Source organism: Festucalex cinctus, chromosome 1 (genome assembly GCF_051991245.1).
Source record: "Festucalex cinctus isolate MCC-2025b chromosome 1, RoL_Fcin_1.0, whole genome shotgun sequence".
Lineage (NCBI taxonomy): Eukaryota > Metazoa > Chordata > Actinopteri > Syngnathiformes > Syngnathidae > Festucalex > Festucalex cinctus.
Genome location: NC_135411.1, coordinates 43291643 through 43314163, shown reverse-complemented (window position 1 = coordinate 43314163; position 22521 = coordinate 43291643). Strand labels below are relative to the sequence as shown.

Sequence of the window (22521 nt, the reverse complement as noted above, 5' to 3'; positions counted from 1 at the left end):
CGGAGCGACACCGAATAGCATGTGAGGTGCGCGGCTTAGGTGCACAACCTTGAACCCGGCGATACGTTGCAAGGGTACGCCGGGGGCCGTGAAGTCCGGGCGGGCAAGCCGATGGTGGAACAAAACAAAAAAAACAAAACAAAAGAGTCTTTAGTCAGCGTTGCAGTTTGCACCTGCTTTGGCGTGGCGTGGAGCGAGGATTCGCTCTCGTTAACGGATGCTACCAGAAAAGAAAAGGGCCACGTGGTTGGCAAGTTTCTTGGAACAAAGAGTTCGAGCAGGCTGGGCCACTTGCAGGTCGTGCAACAGAGTTTTTGGAAGAGGCGGGAGAGCAGGAAGAAGAAGCAAGAGGCGGAAGAGCAGGAAGAGCTAAGAGAGAGGTCCCCTCATCCTTTTAAAGTCTTTGGGCGGGGCTTCAGTGGGTGGTGGCACACCCTTCTGCTCGCTCGGGCAGACTTTAAGAAAAAATTATTAAAGAGATTAATAACTTGGCATTAAATTTGGTCAGTCTGGCAAATCAGTTTTCCCACACAACCCGTTTAACACACATCGTAATTAATGCATCATAAACTAACTTGTGAGGTAACTTCTACTTGTCTAATCTGACTGAACTGAGAGATATTGATTATCTTTCATTCTTTATGGAGTACAAATGAAATAGGATGTTCATACACACAAAGATATAACATGAATCATTCGTAGTTCAGTTGTCTGTCAAGAATTATCATGGTATAGATGTGTAAAATGCGGTTACTTATGTGAATTGTCACTAAGGATAGTTCCAAGTTTCACCACTTGGCGGTGCTGTTGCTCCATCTAGACGTTCCAGGAAGGGCGAGGCGCCAGAATACCCTTTGTGATTGATAAGAAGTCATGAACATTCCTTTGATCGGTCATTTGTGTATTCCAAATCATTGGAGCCATTTGTTCGGGCTCCGAGAAGACGGGCTTGAATACACTCCTTCGGCAGACGCATACATTCCTTTGTCACCTGGTCAGCGGCTTCAAAAGAGTTTTGTTGGTGGTTGGGTGACCACCTGCAGAGCTAACCAAGTTTAGATCCTGTCTGGGCAGTGGAATATTTATGCGGCTGCAGAGAATTTGCTTTAGAAGAAGCAAACTTAAAAAAAAAAAGTTAGAGGGTGGAGTGGGCCTAGAGGCCATAGTTGTTACACAACCCAGCTGTGTTGCTTAAGACAATTAAAGCCAAAATTAAAGCCATCCTCCATGAAACGTGCCCAACACAACAGGTCCAAAATGCTTTGGAGTTTCTCCAAAAAGTAAATTGAAGCAGTTTACTCCTCAAGCCGTCCGAGATTGGCAGCTAATGCAGCAGTTTTGATGCTGTGCATGTCACCGTCAGTCATTTTTCTGAGTTGAGTGGGCGAGGACCAAGCACAAAGTAGGCACTTGAATAATGAGTCACGGTATTATGTCACAATGGCGCCAAATTCAAATCGCTCATTTATTCATGCTTTTGGCTTTTAAAGGCTATTGCATGCAAACCGCATAGATGCCCTTATATTCAGTGCCAAATTTAATTTAAATAAATGTATTGGCTCATTACTCCTGGGTTTTCTTTTTTCTAATGCTATGATTTTATTACTGGTCTTTTCCCTCTCATATTGTGATACATTATATTATTTCTACTTCCTCTTTTTTTTACCACTTACCAGACAGAAAAACTTTGCTCGAGGTATTGAGCAGCAGCTTCCAGACGGGATGGTGGTGGCATCTGTGCCAACAGAAGTTCAGTGTCATGAGGACCTTTTAGATCCTGTGCCCGACCCAGAATACCTCACAGGTAAGAAGACAAAGCAAGAACCATGTGGTCATTTATAGTACAGTATTTTTTTTTATTTATTTTTTTATTTATTTTTTTTTTTTTTAGTAATTTTGTTGTTTTTAAATAACCTTGTATGTGGCAGGAGGTGGGCTAGATTGGACCAACCGTGACAAACCTTTTTGTTGGTGACATTAAAATCCAGCTCAGTCAGTGGAAGCTGGTGTTTGTGGATCTCACTCTGCTTCATCTATCCTTCCTTCCTTTATTTAGTCTTTCCTCTGGTCTCTTGAGGTCTCCCTAATTTGTTGGAATTTAGATGTTTCTGGGGTTGGTGTAAGATTCTGGTTTGTAACTCTGCGGGTAGTAGGTGATGTCTGGTGGATTGCACATTGTTTCATCTTTCTTTTCTCTGATCCTTCCTCTGGTCTCCTGACAACTTCACAACTCTGGCGGGACTCTGAAGTAGTCAGTTAAGGTGAAGGGTATGGGATTTTAAACAGTTGCAGGTGAATTAATGAGCACAAACTCACGTGCACGCATATATGCACACACGCAAATATGCTCGCACGGACACACGTGCACGCGCAAGCACGCATGCATACACAAAAGAGAGAACAATGATGAGGACATGTTGAATCGGTAAGACTACCGAATGAACAATACTGAGCTCTCTCAGAAAGAAGGAACAAAAAACAATCCAGCTCAGTGGTCTCATCATTATGTAATAATGAGGGATGAGCAAGTACACCACTATCTATATCTGTATGTTCAACAATCTAAATTATCTGTATCTGTATTCGGAGGGGGCATGGCCTAAATCCGAAGTGGGCTCAACCGGAAGTCGGCACGGTTTGATTGGAAATACTTGGGGCTTACATCGGTAGTAGTTTTTTTTTGTCAAATTTCACACTTACAATAAATGGTAAAATAAAGTTTGAAATTGATATGGATTGAGCGAAAGTTGCTATAATTTTTGTACATTTGAAAACTATTGCCAAAACAGCCTAATTGAGATTCAAATCAGTGCTTTTGATCACAAAAGTAACCCCGGGTTTTCACCGGATGCGGTTGCGGTGCGGTGCGTCTTGACTGCGTGCTCCGGACGGGTCAATTTTTTTGTCAATCCACACCGGCTCCGCACAGCTGCGGTCCGGCAGCTCCGTCGCCGGCCACTTCCCAACGTGTCTCGCGGGACCGCGCACGCGCGATCATGTGGCATTTCACAATGACAAACATACAGAAAGTCTGTGCTCAACAGAGAAGCAGAAAGAGAGGTGGACTTCTTTTGATTTAACCTTTTCTTCTTCTTCTGCTATGAGATTCCATGCAGCATCCTTTTTTTGGTTGTCCTTATAAAAGGATGTGCCGTGTCATATATTATTTTGTGGTTTTCCACCTCCAATATAAACCTCTCCTCGTCCATGTTCGCTGGTGTCTAAACCGTGAATGAGCACATGGCCCGGCGACGCCCACGTCACGTTTTGCTGAAAAGCTTGCGAAATAGGATGGCGAGTGTTTTATTCTGAAAGGTAACCGGAAATTTATTTGGAAACTGCGTCGGTCTTCCTGTCCCGCTCGATGTGTTTTGTGTTAGCTTGCCATTTGCCGGAGGCCTACCGCTGCGGCGTCCGGCAAAAATAGAAAATAGGTCTATCCTTGCGGAAGGCCTGCGGCACGCCGCAGCTGAGACGCAGTCGACACGCAACGCACCCGCAAGCGGTGTAAACTGCACCATTCGAATGAATGGAATCTAACCCCGGGTTTTCACCGGATGCGGTTGCGGTGCGGTTGCGGTGCGGTTGCGGTGCGGTGCGTCTTGACTGCGTGCTACGGACGGGTCAATTTTTTTGTCAATCCACACCGGCTCCGCACAGCTGCGGTCCGGCAGCTCCGTCGCCGCCCACTTCCCAACGTGTCTCGCGGGACCGCGCGCGCGCGATCATGTGGCATTTCACAACGACAAACATACAGAAAGTCTGTGCTCAACAGAGAAGCAGAAAGAGAGGTGGACTTCTTTTGATTTAACCTTTTCTTCTTCTGCTATGAGATTCCATGCAGCATCCTTTTTTTGGTTGTCCTTATAAAAAGGATGTGCCGTGTCATATATTATTTTGTGGTTTTCCACCTCCAATATAAACCTCTCCTCGTCCATGTTCGCTGGTGTCTAAACCGTGAATGAGCACATGGCCCGGCGACGCCCACGTCACGTTTTGCTGAAAAGCTTGCGAAATAAGAGCTGGCGAGTGTTTTATTCTGAAAGGTAACCGGAAATTTATTTTGAAACTGCGTCGGTCTTCCTGTCCCGCTGGATGTGTTTTGTGCTAGCTTGCCATTTGCCGGAGGCCTACCGCATGCGGCGTCCGGCAAAAATAGAAAATAGGTCTATCCTTGCGGAAGGCCTGCGGCACGCCGCAGCTGAGACGCAGTCGACACGCAACGCACCCGCAAGCGGTGTAAACTGCACCATTCGAATGAATGGAATCTAATTGCTTGCGTCGCCGGACCGCACCGCAACCGCATCCGGTGAAAACCCGGGGTAAGAACACTACTTTTCAAACAAGTTTTTTATGAACTCAGAAAATGTATGTGAATGAATAAATATTTACTCAACAGTCTGGCTATTGAGATTCAGTCTTTTTTTTTTATCACAATATTAAAGGAACTATTGATGGCTTTGGATGGATCATTTCAGACAACGAAAGAGTCCCATACTGCAGCGGTCTTTTGGCTTTTTTTTGTTGAGGACCTCCATCACCAGATGTAACAATGGTGTCAGTGGGGGCAAGATGGGTGCTCCCACTACTCCCAGGTTCAGCTGAAGTACTCCCTCTGTATCACTCATTTTATGTGCACGTGTATGCGCGTGTATGCGCACGTGTGCAAGAGAGAGAGAGAGAGAGAGAGAGAGAGAGAGAGAGTACGTGTGTTTAGCTCATTAAGCGCAGCCTATATATATATATATATATATATATATATATATATATATATATATATGTATATATATATAGGCTGAGCTTAATGAGCTAAACAAGTTAATTAAAAAAATAAAGTCAAGTCTAAGTCTAAACACACGTACACACTCTCTCTTTATCCTTGCAATTCTCTCCGGACACTCATTTGCACCCATGAACGGCACACAATGTGTGGCACATGACGTTGTGTGAATAAGGGCCAATCTCCACTGCCAGTCTTGAGGTCCTACTACAACCCCCACCGCCACAACGCACAATCCCCCCACCCACCCGTGACAACTCAAAATATGGCCGTTTCAGTTGGTTACGAACTTACGAGTTTAGAAGAAGAAAAGAGACAAAGAAAACATCACACCTTATCTTACATTACTCCACTGTATGCTTTCGCGACAGTTCTCTTTATTAGACCAAAGTGATTAAATGTCAATTATGCAGAAGGGTGCATTATAAAAACAAATTGTCCTCAAGTGGACATTAGTTAATGTCTTCCCTTTTGTCAGATTAAATGCCAAGGATACAAAAATGTGCAAACAGTGTGATCTAACCATAGAATTAGAAGTAATAATCATTTTTGTACAATTAACAGCAGTTTTTTTTTAATTAAACTTGATTCTAAAAAGTCCCAAATTACACAGTTTGTATAAACCGTTTCTTCCTTACTGATTTACACATCCTGAGGCTGCCCTAACAACTTGATTTGCCTGTAAGACACGTGGTAAAATGTTCATTACTTTCACAGACAAATATAAAATGTAGCATTTAACTATTCAATGTGGCACTGTTTCCATGTTGAAAGTTGGGGAAAAAAAAGAAGGCACTCGCCCCAAGCTCTTTTATAGTTTTCTTCCTCAGTAAACGACATGCTGTTCCACCACCTTGTCACAAATGATCCCAGTATCACATAAATGTCTCATGAAAGCTGACAAGCGTTGACTCCATGAATGCACCCAGTGGAGCCTCAGGCATAACACATGTATTAGTTGAGTTCGTAGCCTGGCCATTTTTAACACAACATATTGTAAAACAATGTTTCATATGACAATAGTGATTAGTAAGGGACTTTTAGGCCCTGCTGTAAAGGGATATATCATATGAATAGTTGCAATCAAACTTTGCTGAACACATTTTTGCATTAACTGGACATAGTTTTAAGTAAAAGTTTATTATTTTAGCTCTCGTAAAAATAGTCACTGTAAAATTAATACAGACTGTTAAAACAATGACATACTATTTAAACTACGGTTGCACGACAATATCGGTGGCCGATAGTTATCAGCAATTATTGACCAATTTGAACAACACATAGATGAAATAGATAGTAAAGAAATCCACCAATAATAATAGACTTGTCACGTTGGTCCATCTATTGTGGTTGTGGCTCAAGTTGTGCCCAACTCCTCAACCCCTCCCCTCTCCTATGGTAGTGTCTCATATTTGTGACGTCATAATGCACGCAACCTCATGTTCACATCATGGCGACATGGCAGTCGCCAGTGTGGGCTTTCTTTACTGCGTCTCCCCAAAATGTTACCCTCAAAGTTTTTTTTGTTTTTTGCATTTTTTAAACATGACTGATTTGTTTTGGCAAACTCAAAATGAGTTTCTGGTTATCTTTGAAACAGATATATCAATAAAATTCAGCTTCATGGTGCTTGTGTTTCAATGTATTTATACGTTGACATAGTAGGATACGAAATTATATTTGTATTCAAGTTAATTTTGCAAACAGTTATCAGCTTACTTATTAGTTATCGATATTGTCGCTTTCTAAATTATTGGTTTATTGGTATCGGTTGAAAATAGCATCATCGTGCATCCCTAATTTAAACATTTTTATGTTGATGCCCAGTGCATCTCTTTTGTTAAAGTGGAAAATGAAATCAGCTCGATGACAGTGACTCCTTAAATTTATGAAGAAAGGGAACAAATGAAATGGGTAGAGAAGTTAAAATAAATTCAATAAGAGCTGTAAACATGCCTTAGCAGAACAAACGCTCCTGTCACAACAGCACACCGTCTCAGGTTGCTCTGACACTGAAACAATCCGGAAGGCTGGATAAAACACTAAACATTTTTATTTCATCCCTTGCGGGGAGTTGTTCTTTCAGAAGAAGTTTTACTTAAAGCATGATAACATCAAAGGGAAAAGCAAAACATGCATAACGTGAATCATTTGATGCTAATTGAACCAATATATGTTGCCATCTTGTGGGATATGCTGACGTCAGATGCCAAATGGGCGCCATAGATGCATTGTCAACATATTCAGTGGGGCATTCATAATATACAGCATAGGCACATTTTACAGATGGCCCCCGTTGTCACACATTGACAACGGGTTTGTTCTTTTTATCTAGGATAAACATTTAATGCAGTATTTAACTACCTTTATCGAGCCAAGGCATTGATTCTAGTTTAGATTTTGCTGAGAGTTGTGTGATCCATCTTTTTCCTTCCTACCTTTGCATCCCTTGCACCTGTTCTCTTGGCCTCCTTATTTCCCTCGGGTGCAAACACAACTTTCTACCACGGTACTCTCCCACCCCAACAAGCTGGCAACACATGGCTCCCACTCAACTCCTGGCTGGCTGTCAGCATTGTCACTTTGCCCGCAGTTAATTGCAAGACTCGGGCTATTGTCCATCAAAAACAGTGGTGTATACTGAGGCTTTGTCAGAAAGTGTAACATCTATTTAGCCACATTAAGAGCATGCCACACCCCAATCCTGCATTAATTCAGCCAGGGTTGGTTGCTCTGGTCAGTATATTTGTCACAATGTCAGCAGTCCTTGTTCCAGCTCTCCCTGGCCACCACAGGGGTGAAATCATTCATCTTCCTATTCATCTCCAGGCTTTAAAGTCATTCATCGTAAGGCCAGAGACCGCCATCAATTATTCCAGAGGGGGGGGAAAAAGAGTGAGGAAAGGGAAGCTTTTGAAAGGCAAATACATCTTGATTTAATTGGAAAGCAAGCATGCTCTGGGCTGCTAAGCAGATTTCCCCTAAGATGGCGCTTGAGCAATAACTGATCTGTATAGAAAAGATAGACAAAGAGGAGCACACAAAAAGGAAACAATAGTGGAGAGAAGAATGGCAAAAAAATACAATTAAAATGTGTGCACCACATGCAAGCAGTACTGAACAAAAGCCTTAAAGAGCACCCAAAAATGAATATGGAGCGGTGATAAACAGACCATCGGATGGGGTATTATTGCGTCAAGGGAAAAGGAAAGCCAAAAACAGGTTGCAGGATCTCGTGCCCTTTTCTCCGTGTCTGTGAGCAACACTATCATTTCACTGCCACTACTATCTGTAAAACATGCATCACATATACATCTTCCAGTGTAAAACAGAACTAAGAACGCCAAAGGTAAAATATTTGACTCTGACATTCACCACAGCTCTTGAGCCGATCCTCTGTCATTTCTTATCAAAGCTGAAGATGATGCTTATAGCTTGGGAAAAATGGCTGACACAAGCCTTTTGTGCTGAAAAAAAAGTGAGTTTAAACAGACAAGGGATGGATGAACATTTTTATTCAAAGGCATTTTTTTCAAGTTTTATTTATTTCAAGACATTAAATGCAGGAGGAATAACACAACATTTTTAATGAGTACAGGGAATAAAGTAAGTTTGAATCATACTTCATGGTCCATATGGTTCAAATAATTATGTCAGATTAGAAGATAATGGGTGACGTCAAAGGGGGCCCTGCCGGATCTTTAAAAATTTGGGTTGGGGAGGACCATTACCAGGTATCAGTACAGTAGTACCTCTACTTACGAAATTAATTGGTTCTGGAAGAAACTTCTTAACTAGAAAATTTTGTAAGTTGAGACACATTTTCCATGTAAATGCCTTAATCCGTTCCAAGCCTCCCAAAATTCAGACATAAATGTTTTAGAACGCATAAAAATGCATCAAAACATGTAACAAATACATGTTCCAATTAGATTATTGCACAATAAATGAGAGTTGTGCAGAATGTAAAAACAAAGAATTGAGTAAAGAATAAAAATGGTCATTTACCTTTTTAACTGCTGTCCTCTTCGTTTTTTGCCCTCTTTGGTTCATGTTCTCTCTCAGAATAATTTTTTGCCTGGTGTTTTGTAAAGAACTCTTCCAAGGATGTTTGCTTCCACGATCCTTTGAAAATATCCAAGGCAAACATCATCATAGTGAGCGATCGCCTGACTAGTGAACACTTTTTCTGCGTGAATCTTTTCAACAAATTGCTAAACTTGATGGAAACTTCAGGTACGGCGAGACATCTTTTTTTTTTTTTTTTTAAAAAGCCCGTCTCGTCGCAATCAAAAACTTACTGTGCAACATAACCTTAGTCAATCACCAATTGTTTGAATTTTTGTACAAATCCGTCGGCCGGCAGTTAATACATTTACGCAAAACTATCTGAACACCTCATGGCCCGAGGGGCGAATGACGAGGACGCTACATAGACACATATCTATTATCTATCTATTTACACCCATAGACACATATGGTATGCTAATGGCAGAGCAGCTGTAAGTATGTTGCGTTCAGTAAACTCTGGGAGCTGCGAGTTGCAGCCCGTACTGTATTTTTACCTTTCGTATCCTGAAACTTCTTTCATAATAAGTGGCAATATTTTCCTGTTGAGGAGTTTCCTAACTTGAAAATTTCGTATGAAGGGGCGTTCGTAAGTAGAGGTACCACTGTATCAGGCCCATGCCCGGCCTTATTTTTGGGTTAAAAAATATTTTTCCATTGCCAACTTTCATTTCCATCCAACTCAACATTGCAAGTGTAGCAAAATAGTTTTCCTGGATTCATGGATAACTGTCGGCAACTGTTTAGTGTGATAATTAGCTGTGATGTTTGTTGGTTGTAATACTTTAATTTTCTAAGAGCCATAAATCAAACCAGTATGTTTGTTATCAAATCTGTTCTAGCTGTGACTAATAATTTGTTCCATCAGGGACTGATTTTTTTTACTGGATGTCCTCCCTGGTGAAACACATTGATTTTTATAAATCCGGGTTTGGGAGTGTCAGTGCCTGAATATTTGGGCATTGTCCATGCAGGTATCAAACCTGCGTCTTCTGCATGAAAGGCAGCAACAAACAAATCGGTAAATCTACATCATAATCACTAAAAATGTTTACATTGACATTTTCCAAATGCAGAATTGTTGTATGTAAGGATAAAAGCAATTGAATGCAGTTAATGTGTATTTGAACATCTACAGGGTGACATAAGATAAGAGGAATGTTGATGTCCTATGACTGAAGCAAGAGAGGACCTTTGATCAAACAACTGACACGCCATGGAAATGAGAGAAAATATCAAGGAATGCATTTGTAGGTGCACCTTAGTGACACTGTCAGCGGTGATCTGTCATGACAGCAAATTCAAGATGTCGGGGTCGTGTGTCTCAGCTTATTTCCATAGATCTTCACCTGCATACACCAAGCATTGATACCTTGTTGTGCACTTGAATACTTTAATTTCTTGTGTATTTGTACAAAAAAAAAAAAACCTACACGTCACTTACAAAAAACATTTTTTTAAGCCATATGGTATATGCCACATCCAAACATGCACAGTATTTTAATTCATATTAAAAACATTTATCTGTATTCTGAATGGTTGTTTGTCTGTATGCCCTGCGATTGGCTGGCCACCGGTTGATGGTGTACCCCACCTCCTGCCCAAAGACAGCTAGGATAGGCTTGAGCACGACCATAACCATCGTGAGGATAAGCAGTTCAGATAATGGATGGATGGATGTTTTAAGTACAAAGTATTTTATTGTTGTCGTTTTACTTTGCTGTGATGTAGATTTGCACTGCATCGTACTGACAACTTTCTATTTTTTTTGCAACCTTATTAAGCTACATTAGATGCAAAGTATATAACACAACTCTTAGTAGATCGAATAATCTGTGTCAATCAGAACTCAGCATTTTAGTATTATTTTTTAAATCTCAAAATAATGTGCAATTGGTCATATAGGCTGGCCAATTTCAATATAGTAAATCTTGTCACATGAAAGGGGATTTCCTGGACAGCACTTTCTTTTCTTTTCTTTTTTTTTTGAAAACATAGCGCCCAAAATTCTTTTTCTGTAATGTTTCAACCGACTGTTGGAAGTAAAACCTCTTCTGTTAAGAGTTTATTAGACATTTACTGTATGATTTTAAGTGCCAATTGTCCCAAAGTCGGCTTCTGTTCATTAATAAAACATGGTTCTTAGTTCAAATTGCTGTTTAGGGTAATGAATAGCTTTGCAATTAGTGTGTTTCAATATGTAGCCCCTTGATTAGATTCAAATTGATCACAGTCTGCTCAGGAGGTCAAGCTCCATATTTATTGTTCTTTTCTTAATTAGAATATGCAGGGTTGCTTTCATCAAGGCCATGATCAGCAGCACTATATTAGATTCCTCTGATCTTGGCATATTTAACCTGGCTTCCCTCGGGTTTTGCACATTGCTTCTCTGCACACTCCCACTGGTATGAGCCTTCACATGTGTCAGCACAGAGATGGCACATAATCTATATTTCATAAGGCTTGTATATAATTGGTTACAGTACAGGAAGGTCATTGTCATAAAGTCCCCAGTGTGTTTCCTCCAAATGTTTTCAAGAGAAAATCCACCTAAAATGGCTCACCATTCATTTGTACTATCTGTAGATGAGTGGTTTGCATCTGAGCATTTTTTGTGTCGTTGACGTGCTTCTTCTGTAGCTGGCGCGTGTGTGTGAATTTGTGCAAATTTGTACTCATTACTTCACCTAAAACCTAATAAAAATCCCATTATTCTTCACCTTAACCAGATACTTCAGAGTCTCGCCAGTCGTGAAGTTCAGTAGGTCAGGAGACAGAGGAAAGGTCAAAGAAAAGAAAGATAAATCAAAGTGAAATCCAGCACCGACCAAACACTTCCTGCCACCCACATGGTTACAAAAGCAGTCTTACGCCAACCCCAGAAACCTCTAAATTTCAACAAATTAAGGAGCTCTCCAGAGACCAGAGGAAAAACTAAAGAGAGGAAGGAGGGAAGGATAGATGAAGCAGAGTGAGATCCACTGACACCAGCACCCACTGATTCAATGAGCAGTAGGAGGGAGAGGCGAATTCTGTTTGAATTTCAGTGGATGCTGGTGTGATGGATCTGGCATGTGTTTTTCCAGGTTTAACTACCATTGTGGGCACCGACTTGAAATTGTGCGGACATTTTCATGGTCCCCACAAATTCAGTACTCTTTGTGGGTCAAGATTTGCTTTTAGAGTTTTGGTTTAAATTGGGTTACAGTTGAGGTTAGGTAAGGAATGGGGGTAGGCAATCATTGTTGATGGTTGAGGTTAGGGAAAGGGTTTAGGAAAAGGCATTATGTCAATGAGAAGTCCCCACGATGATACAAAGACAAACGTATGTGTGCATGTGTGTGCTTGTAAGTACAGACCTTAATTCTAAGAAAGTTTAGATGTTTTATAAAATGAAAATACAGAATTCAATGATTTTGAAATCATGTTCAACCTACATTCAATTCAATTCACTACATGGGCAAGATATTTAACTCTTTCACTCCCAGCCATTTTCACAGAAACAATCCCGTTCGCTCCCGGCTGTTTTACTGGATTTTGACTGATTTTGCAAGGCCCACAGAATATTGTGTTCTATTGATACAAAAGCATGGAACATATCAAAAGAAAGATTAAAGTCTCTTCTTTCATCAGGAAAAAAATATATGTTTCTATCTGTTTCCGTTTTGCAGCAATTAGCATTAGAAGAGAGCTAAGTTTCATCAGTTTTCACAAATCTATTCAAAATTGTAAGTAATTTAGCTCTTTTTCTACATGGCTCTGGTTGATCCCCTTTGCTCTGCTGCCACCTGCTGTCCATTTGTGTAATAACTACCATTTCAACCGTTCTTTGCAGTTGAGAGGCTGCATCAAAGCCTTCTGTTTGCTCTAGCATAAAAAAAACAAAAAAACCGTATAAATACGTCTTTCGGACACTTAAAACATAAAAAAACGTATTTACATGTTATTGGGAGCAAATGAGTTAATGATCAAATTCATGAAGTTTAATTGTTTTAATTTTCAGTCATTTTGAATTTTATGCCTGCAACAATGTTTTACACCCATTTTGCTTTTGACAACACTCAATAAGTTTTTGGGAACTGACGGCACATATGTTTGAAGATTTATAGGTGGAATTCTTTGCCATTCACACTTGAGGTGCTCCACAGTCTGGGGCCTTTGCCATCATATATTGTGCATCATAATGTACCACACAAATTCAATGGGAGACGGGTCTGGACTGCTGGCAGGCCAATCTGGCACTTGCCCTCTTTTACTACAAAGTCACACTGTTGTAAAATGTGTAGAATGTGGTTTGGAATTATCTTGCTGAAATAAGCAGGGAGGTTCCTTAAAAAGATGTTGCTCGGATACGGCAGCATATGTTACTCTAAAGCCTATTGGTCTCGTTCACGGTGCTTTTACAGATATTGTATGCAAGATACTCCTGCCATGGACACAAACTCACCACCTTACCGTCACAGGTACTAGCGATGGAACTTTATGCTGATTTTTTTAAATAAAAAAAGAAATAAATACACAAAATAAAAAACATGAATAATAAATATCCATCCATCCATTTTCTTGACCGCTTATTCCTCACAAGGGTCACGGGGGGTGCTGGCGCCTATCTCAGCTGGCTCTGGGCAGTAGGCGGGGGACACCCTGGACTGGTTGCCAACCAATCGCAGGGCACACAGAGACGAACAACCATCCACACTCACAAGCACACCTAGGGACAATTCGGAGCGCCCAATTAACCTGCCATGCATGTCTTTGGAATGTGGGAGGAGACCGGAGTACCCGGAGAAGACCCACGCGGGCACGGGGAGAACATGCAAACTCCACCCAGGAAGGTCCGAGCCTGGACTCGAACCGGAGACCTCAGAACTGGGAAGCGGACGTGCTAACCACTCGACTACCGTGCCGCCCTGAATAATAAATATAAAAGATAATTTTGTGCTTATAATATAGATGGCCCTTTAATTTTCCTGTTGACAAAGCTTTGTGTTTATTAGCCATGATTAATACTTTTTTTTCTGTCTTTTATTGTTTCTGCATTGTGTGTAAGCCGAATGTTTTGGACACGGACCACAAAATGTGCAAGCTGTTCCATTCATACAATATTTCAGGTTCACTTTGGTTAGAGTTCCACGCATGGGCATTGGTCCATGCATCCCCGTTGATAAACACCCCACAAACGTGTATTCATAATCCAAATAGCGACCGCATAAAAGTAAAAAGAAAAAGAAGGAGAAAGAAAGAAAAAAAACTAAACAAGCTTGTTGTTTGTTGTATTGCTGGATGGAAATACCAGCGGACCTCATCATACAGTGCTCCTCGATGCAGCTGTCCACTGTTGAAGAGCCCCTGTTGTACTTAAGAGACTCATTTAGCAGCCCATGTGTGCACAATCACTTCATTGGTGATAAATCAATTTAAATCAATAATTGCAAATTTGCCACAATATAATTGGTGTGTCAAATAGGTGACTTTTTGGTTCAACCCCTATTAGACACACTGCATAATGATACAAGTACAGCCAAGTTCTACATCACTGCAAGCTATAGACACCTAAATAAATGCATTGTTAATTTAATACCTTGTGGTGTCAATTAAATCTGAGCCTGATTAGCTTTCCCGGTGCCGCAAGGGTACTGTACAAATAAGTGGCAAGAGTCCCTAGATAACCTAACATCAGCTTTTGAAATGTAGGTGGAATGAAGCCGACCTGGAGAGAACTGTACAGAATGCTTTCTTTTTAACCTCTCTTTTTTTTTTTTTTTTTTTTTTAAGAGCTCAGAATTGTTCATTCGGTAGTCTTACCGATTCAACGTCTTGTCATCATTGCTCTTTTTTTTTGTGTGTGTATGTGTGTGTGCGTTTGCGTGTGTGCGTTTGCGTGCGTTTGCGTGCGTGCGCGTGCGTGCGTGCGTGCGTGTGCGTGCGTGCAAATACGTATAAATTTATACTCATTCATTCACCTAAAACCTTAGAAATATCCCATTACCCTTCGCCTTAACCAGGTACTTCAGAATCTTGCCAGAGTCGTGCGGTTTAAATGGTCAGGAGACCAGAGAAAAGGTCAGAAAAAAAAAGAAATAAAGAGAAAAGAAAGGTAAATCAAAGTGAAATCCAGCACCGACCAAACACTTCCTGCCTTCCCCATGATTACAAAATCAAAGTCTTACGCCAACCCCGGAAGCCTCTAAATTCCAGCAAATTTAGCGAGATCTCAAGAGACCAGAGGAAAAACTAAAGAGAGGAAGGAGGGAAGGATCGATAAGGCAGAGTGAGATCCATAGAAGCCAGTACATCCAATCCATCAAAGTGAAGTCCAGCACCAACAAGACCCCTCCTGCGTGGTTACAAAACCAGAGTCTTATGCCAACCCCAGAAACCTCATACTTCTAATAAATTAAGATCTCAAGTGACCAGAGGAAAAACTAAAGAGAGGAAGGAGGGAAGGATAGATAAAGCAAAGAGAGAACCACAGACACCAGCACCAACTGATTCAAGGGGCTGTGGGAGGGAGAGGGTACTTCTGTTGAGTTTCAGTAGATGCTGGTGCGACGGATCTGGCATGCATAAGGACCACCACCAAAGAAAGAAGCCGTCAACCGCGGTCCAGCAAAGCGAGCACTCCCCCCCCCCGGAATCCCCAGGCCGCGGCAGCACCAAGGCCACCCCCAAGCCACCCGAGCGGACACCGGTCGGCGAGCCGACCCAGACACCCGGAACACCCCCGCCCCAGCCCCGGCCCACACCCCCGAGCCCAAGGCCGCAGAACGAGGCCCACCGGGCCCCCACAGCGCCCCACCGGTCCCCAGCCCCCATCCCCCCACGACCCCCCCGCACCCCACCCAAACCCGCCATCCACCACGACCCAGGCCCCACCACCCCCGACCCCCAAACCCCCGAACACACCCCGACCCCCAGCACCCAACCCCCCACCCACCCATACCCCCCCCCCCCCCCCCCAAAACAAGCCGCCCCCCCCCCCCCCCCCCCCGACGGCCGCCACCCCCCCCGCGAACCCGGCCCCCCGCGAGAACCCCCCCCCCATCCGGAAACCGGCACCGGGCAGCAGCGCAGAGAGGGAAGATGTGCCCACCCCACCTCCAGCCGCGCGAGATTTGCACAGCGGCGGGAGGGGGGAAGCAGAGGAGGAAGCACCAGGGGAGAAGGCGGAACACCAGAACACCGAGCCCGGTGGGGAGAGGCCCCGGTCGTCACGCCAGAGTACTAGTGACACCTAACCCTGTTACTGAGTCTTTTTAACCTCTCTAAAGTGTGCCCGCTTAATTCCCTTCAGGTATATACTGAACATTTCGTTGGCCATCTGCCTGCAGTCCTCATAATTGCTCCTGTATGTTGATGTAACTTGGATATATTGGTATATATCTTAAAAATTTCTGCACTGCTCTTTAATTGCTTGAACCCTCTTGTGCTGTGTGCTGTGTCAATGAGTTGTTCTGTACTTCAGTGTGCTTTCGGCCACAAGTCAAATATCACGTGATGCGCTATTGAAATTCAATAATTAACTGCACACCCACCGTGAATTGAGAAAAAAATCATATTTATTCCTCAAACGATAATTAATTGGATGGATTTTCCACCATTTTGCATGTTAAATGTCAGGTAATTAGCTGACAAATTCAGACAGGATAATTATTACAGTTCATTGTCACAGCATGGCACCGAAGGGTGAGGCTCGGAGGGATTGGAGGATTTGCTGACACCAACGTTCATGCCTGTTAGTTTCCAGCTGGTGGTGTTAGCAGGTGGCTTGGTTTTTACACCTAATGAAACTGGAGGTATGAGTGCAAATGCTCAGTGGAACAGTGCTCGGTTGGGGTTGTTATAGGATATGACCTCTGCATTTGACATTAGAGCAAGTCTATTTATCAAAGATGGAGTAGGAGTCATGTGTTGTTTCTTTTGTGAGAGTACATGAAGGACAACAACAGCTCATCACTTACACCAGTTTGTCCCTTCGCCTCCCCGCTAACCTCCCATAAGATACTCATGACTTCCCCAAACTCTGTTATGACCATGTTTTGTGTATAGTCGGGCAGAGTTTCCATTATACCTTCAAGGCTGCTTGTTTCTTCACAAAGATGATGTGATTCCATGAAAGGCAAGTAGGTAAATAGCTTATTCACATAATGATGACGCCACATTAAGAGAAAATGCAAGTTTATTATCAGGCATGAAAACGGGTCAAGGGTGAAAAAGGTGAGAAGCACTCGGACCAAAATTTTGCACGTTAATATTTGTCGGACACTCGTCAAACGGGTTGGGGGCATGCAGTGGACGAAGGGATGGCGAATTGAAATGTTCAGAATTTTACGGTGTCCAGAAAAATTAACTCAGCCTTCAAGTAGGGATTGGTACCTTCCGTATTTAAACCGGTTCGCTTCATTTGTCACTCTCGGGGTATTGATACCGGTACTGAACAGTACCAATTTTCGGTACTTTTGTTCTGTTGTTTGTGGTAATAAATGTTAATTTATTCAATAATAAAATTATAATTGTATAAAAGAACATTTACTTTAACAGTTATTGTTCATTATATGAAATCTGACACATAATAAATCATCAATTTAAAACACATGATCCAGAGAGGGTGGAGTAAAAATAAAAAATAAAAATAAAGGTATTACATTAATATATATAAATAATAACAAAAATAAATTAATATTACAAATTACAAAGTGAGAAGCAAAGAAACAAGAAGACTATTTAGAAGACAATAACATTATTTAGTAATTACTTAGCATCATTAATTTTGGTTCTCATGTAGTCGTTTAAACAAATTTTCAAGAACATGCCTGCCGCACATGGCGCGATGAATTCAAACCCAATTTGGAGTAAAATCTCACAAAAAATGACAGTTGGAAGAAGACGTGGTACGTAATGCTTGCTAGTGCTACATGTTGACCACAAGATACTGAAGTAATGTATATTTGTATTTTTATAGATTAGAGACGGGGGTGGGATTAAATAAGTTTTCTTCTTCCCACTCCCTTTCAGTCAGAATTAAATTTTACTCTATTTTCTCTTATTTATTTATTTATTTATGTTTCTGTTCATATTATGAAACTACAGTACGACTTGTTGCTGCTGTGTTCCACTGTATACTATTGCCTGAAATAAATGAAAATGATGATGATGATGATGATGATGATGATGATGATGAGATACCCATGAAATTCTAAATATGGTGTAAGTACGTGATAAGTATTGTCACTGATACACTGACTCACCGGTCAACCCCGCCGAAATATTTTCTCAATGGATCTGCACGATTCACGTAAATGACCTATTTTGGTTTTAAAATGGCAAATTTTGCTGAAAGGACATTTTCATGCCTGGTTGTCCAAATTTGGGGAACAGGAGAATGAACGTTTTGCACTTAACAATGCGGGGCTTTTTAGATCATAACATTGTACAGATTCAGATATCACTGAAAGGACTTGCTGTATTCAGATATTACCATTCTAGGAAGTTGATTGCAATATCTAATTGAGCAAAATGGCTACAATGTTGTACTTTTGCCTATACTGATCTTGGACTTACAAAATGATGGTTGGCCATGTAAGTACAGGATGAGTACCAGTAGTGCATGCAAGATGAATTTTCTTTCCTTATAGTCATCACTTACCAGAAAGTTTATAGACACAATTAGGTTCAGAATCAGCTGAAATTAAAACAAAAATGTGATGTCAGCTGTCATTTCATGCACTGGGACATGTTTTAGTTAATGAGAGGAACAACTTGTGGGCAGTTTTGAAACCAGTAGAATGGGCCTTTGGAGGCAAGAGTGGCAGTGATTCATAGTTCAACCCAGAGTCCCTCTCTCCCCAAGTCCCTCATAATTAAAGTCGAAGCATATGGCCTCATGACCACACAAGCTCAGAGGTATCTGCTGAACTTTTTTTGGCATCTTATTTCAAATTGCTGACAAAAACGGTCCCCCTCGCCTTTCTTCAGCACAGCAGAAATGGAAAATGTGTCACCTTGAGTGGTTACAAGCCACATCTGCCAGCCTAATTATCAAGTTTGCAAGGCACATTGTTTATGTGGGTATCAGCATACAGCTAATGAGATTTTTGTGGATATTTTTACAAGGAAAAAGTTAATGAACACACCTGCCATACTCAATCAGATGCGGATAAAAATGCTTACAGTACATGGGCAGCAATAACCCACCTACAGTGATGACCTCGTTCTAGGCTATGGCTATCAGAAGAAGAAGCGGAAGAGGACAAATGCACTTTTTGGTGTGAGCATGAGACCCAGAAAAGTGATTTGTCTAAATTTTGTAGGTTATGTTCACGTTATGTTTTGCAAGCTATAACGATTGATTTTCACTGTACTTTAACTTTATTTTGGAAAGTGGTTGGCCTTGACTTTGTTCTACCCTCCTATTTGGTATCTCTCTTTGTTACATCCCAACACTTAATCTTCAGATTCCAGAGATTCCAGTTTGGATGCTCTACATGTTTAGCAATAACTACAACAAAAGTTCAACAAAAATATCAGTAGTCTATATAGTGTGATTCTGTTGGATTACAGTATGTTCTTAGTGATGAGCAGTGTTGCCGGTAACGCGTTACTTAGTAACGCGTTACTCAAAAAAGTTGCTTTCTAAAGTAACTAATAGTCTAACGCGTTACTTTATTCTACAAAGTAGTCTGATTAAAGTTACTGTCCAGAGAATCAATGCGTTACTCCACATTTTCATGCAGAAGGCAAACTATCTCACTGTTGTAACAGTCACAAACAACTACTGCTAACTACGAAGATGAGGCAGAAGTCATTGATCACCACACTGAATTCAGCCATGGTCTGGTCATGAATGGTTTGCACATTCAAAACAAAAGTGATGATACTTTTACTACTAGTTTTATTAACCAACAGGCACACAACACAACAAAAAAAGTGTGCATTATGGACCATAAAAGTGGTAAAAAAAAATAATTTATTTCCATCCTCAACTGGTCCGTGAAGCATTATGGGATGAGGTCGTCTCCGCCCTCTCGCCAGGGGGAGTGACGTCAGACAAGTTACGTTTTCAGTAGGGGTGGAACAAAAAAACGATTCGACCGAACCATCGTTCGTCAAGGGGAGCTAAACGACCGTATCGGTTGCGAGTGAGGCTTTATGGTTTTCATAACAATAGCAAGAGTTCTGCGCCGTGCTCTACTTGTTTTGTTTACATTTCAGTAGCATCACCATTCAAGCTACTTCCGTGTTTCCGTGCTCGCGACAACGAGTGACAACATACAAATGGAGACAGTTAGCAGAAGCCGGTGCCGTACATCTCGTTATTTCCCATGGCTATCGAGTCCTCTCGGTGCACTTGTATGTCCCGGGCCGGCGTTGGTACTGCGCGCGAGCCAAAAAGAATAACTCCCGTGACGATCCAATGCATGGATTCAAACGACACAGGTATGTCCCACAGCCAACACACCAGCTAAGCTAAAAGCACACTGCAAGTATCTCATTTCTCAGTTTGTGGCTCCCTGTCAATGTCTACAACTAGCATGAGCAGCAGATAGGAGAACTGAGACGTGCCCGCGATTACGACAGCCCAAAAAACAAAATATAAACAGTAGTGATTCTGTGGTCATCATCGTGTCTCAGATTTAAAAAACAAAAAAAGATGTCATACATTAACCAAAAATGAAAGTGATGACAAAAGAAAAAACAATTGTTAAATACAAAAATTGTTGATTAAAAAGGGAAATGAACTTTTGGAAATATTTTTGCATATATTAAGTGGTTAAAATGTGTTTGATAGATTTATTGTTCCATAAGGTGGCTTCATATTTCTTTTGGCTGGACGGTAGGTTTATTTCATGTCTTAAATTTATGTTTCTGAAATACTTCACAATGTGCAAATATTCTGTTTAATTGTGTTGGTGTCTGTCTAAAGGTTAAATATTTATATTTAACATTAAATTATCAACCTTTTGTTTTCCTGATCCTTATTTTGAAGAGAAAAAACAAACAAACCAAAAAACAATTATAACTGTCAATAACTACTAATAAATATTTAAACTGATACATGTGTACACACTGGAATAGCGGAACAAACAAACAATAGAGGAATTTAGGGGATTTTCATTTTCAACCTGGATAGATTTTTATTTTTTGTTTTATAAAAAGTATTTAAGTTACAAGAAGTCAAGAGAGACTGCCTATTATGTTTTTCATTAAAAAAAAACTTTATTTTCATGTTAAAAATTCACTTTCAATAAAGTATTTGGAACTCCGTTTCTACTGCATTATTTTTATGTTGAGATGGTGTTATCGGCAGCTGCTGAAAGTAACTAAAAAAGTAACTTTTAATCTAACTTAGTTACTTTTAAAATCAAGTAATCAGTAACGCAATTTAGTTACTTTTAAAACCAAGTAATCAGTAAAGTAACTAAGTTACTTTTTCAAGGTAACTGTGGCAACACTGGTGATGAGTCACCCCTATTCATATGCTCCTGTACGCGCTCCTCCATGCTAAATCATTAATTACCAAACGTATTCTGGAATGAAATGGAGCACAGGCTAGACTAGCTAATGAGGCTCTATGAGCCATAAGATTACTTTCCTACCTGACTCATTCTGATGAATCTAACATTGAGAAGTGACTGAAATAACAAATGCCTCCCAGGTACCTGGTGAAAGTTACAAAATAGCCGTTGGGTCTTTTTTTTCTTTCAATCAGTTTAGTGTCAAGCATCCACAAATACTGTTCTAATCTTACGTCACAATCGTGTTTGCACATTAGAGACAATCTGGTTATTTATTTAACTAAGTCCAATTTGATTTGGTGCAGTTTCACTGAAATGTCTGGTTTGAGAAAATTCTTGGTCAATGGGGTATCAATTTGATGTTATGGAATATAACTATATATAAATATAACTGATGCTTGGAATATATAATACATGGCACAGCATTTGATCACACTAAACTACACAACAGATAACACCAAACAAGACTCAACAGCTTTCATTGTCTGTGGACATTGCTCAATATATGTTTGCATTTTAAGATTGTAGAGAACTGGATTTCAAATTTTATGAAGCACAACTAAATGCATGTGTTTTAAGCAGAGCACTTTTTCTGTAACTGAAATCCAGTAGTTTGAGTTCTATTTTACGCCTTTTTGGAGTTTTTGGTTAATGTTTATAACAATGATTCAATGGCAATAAAGAAACATTGTAGGACATTATGACACGACTCGGCTGAGTCGAAGAAAAACGGATCCCAAAAAGGCAGGCTCAGAGAAGGAAAACAATCACGGTTTATTCCTTTGATCAACCGAAGAAGCAAATCTTGCTCGCAGGCAAGATAACGCGGATCACAACAATCACTTGCACACAGCAAGGAACCCGAAGGAAACAGAAAACACTTGCAAAAGGCAAGGAACACGAATTTAACAAAAAACACTTGCAAAAGGCAAGGAGCACGAATGTAATACATAACACTTGCAACCGGCAAGGAACGCGAAAGTAACATAAAACACTTGCAACGGTAAGGAACACGAATGTAACAAAAAAACACTTGCAAAAGGCAAGGACAGAATAACAAACACAAAACACTTGCAAGGACTACTCGAAATGGAATGCGGAAACAATCAAAAAGGCGGAATAAACAACAGAAAGCGACGCGGATATACACACGTGAAT

General features: G+C 40.9%; 1 protein-coding gene across 7 annotated transcripts in view; it reads left to right on the top strand.

Annotated features, from left to right (window-relative positions):
- astn1 (astrotactin 1) overlaps window positions 1-22521 on the top strand; it is a 372478-nt gene that overhangs the window by 164067 nt on the left and 185890 nt on the right. For all 7 annotated transcript variants that reach the window (XM_077536498.1, XM_077536523.1, XM_077536516.1 and 4 more), the window contains exon 15: window positions 1677-1804. In XM_077536498.1, the coding sequence (XP_077392624.1) occupies window positions 1677-1804 (128 nt within the window). The remainder of the gene's footprint in view (window positions 1-1676; window positions 1805-22521) is intronic.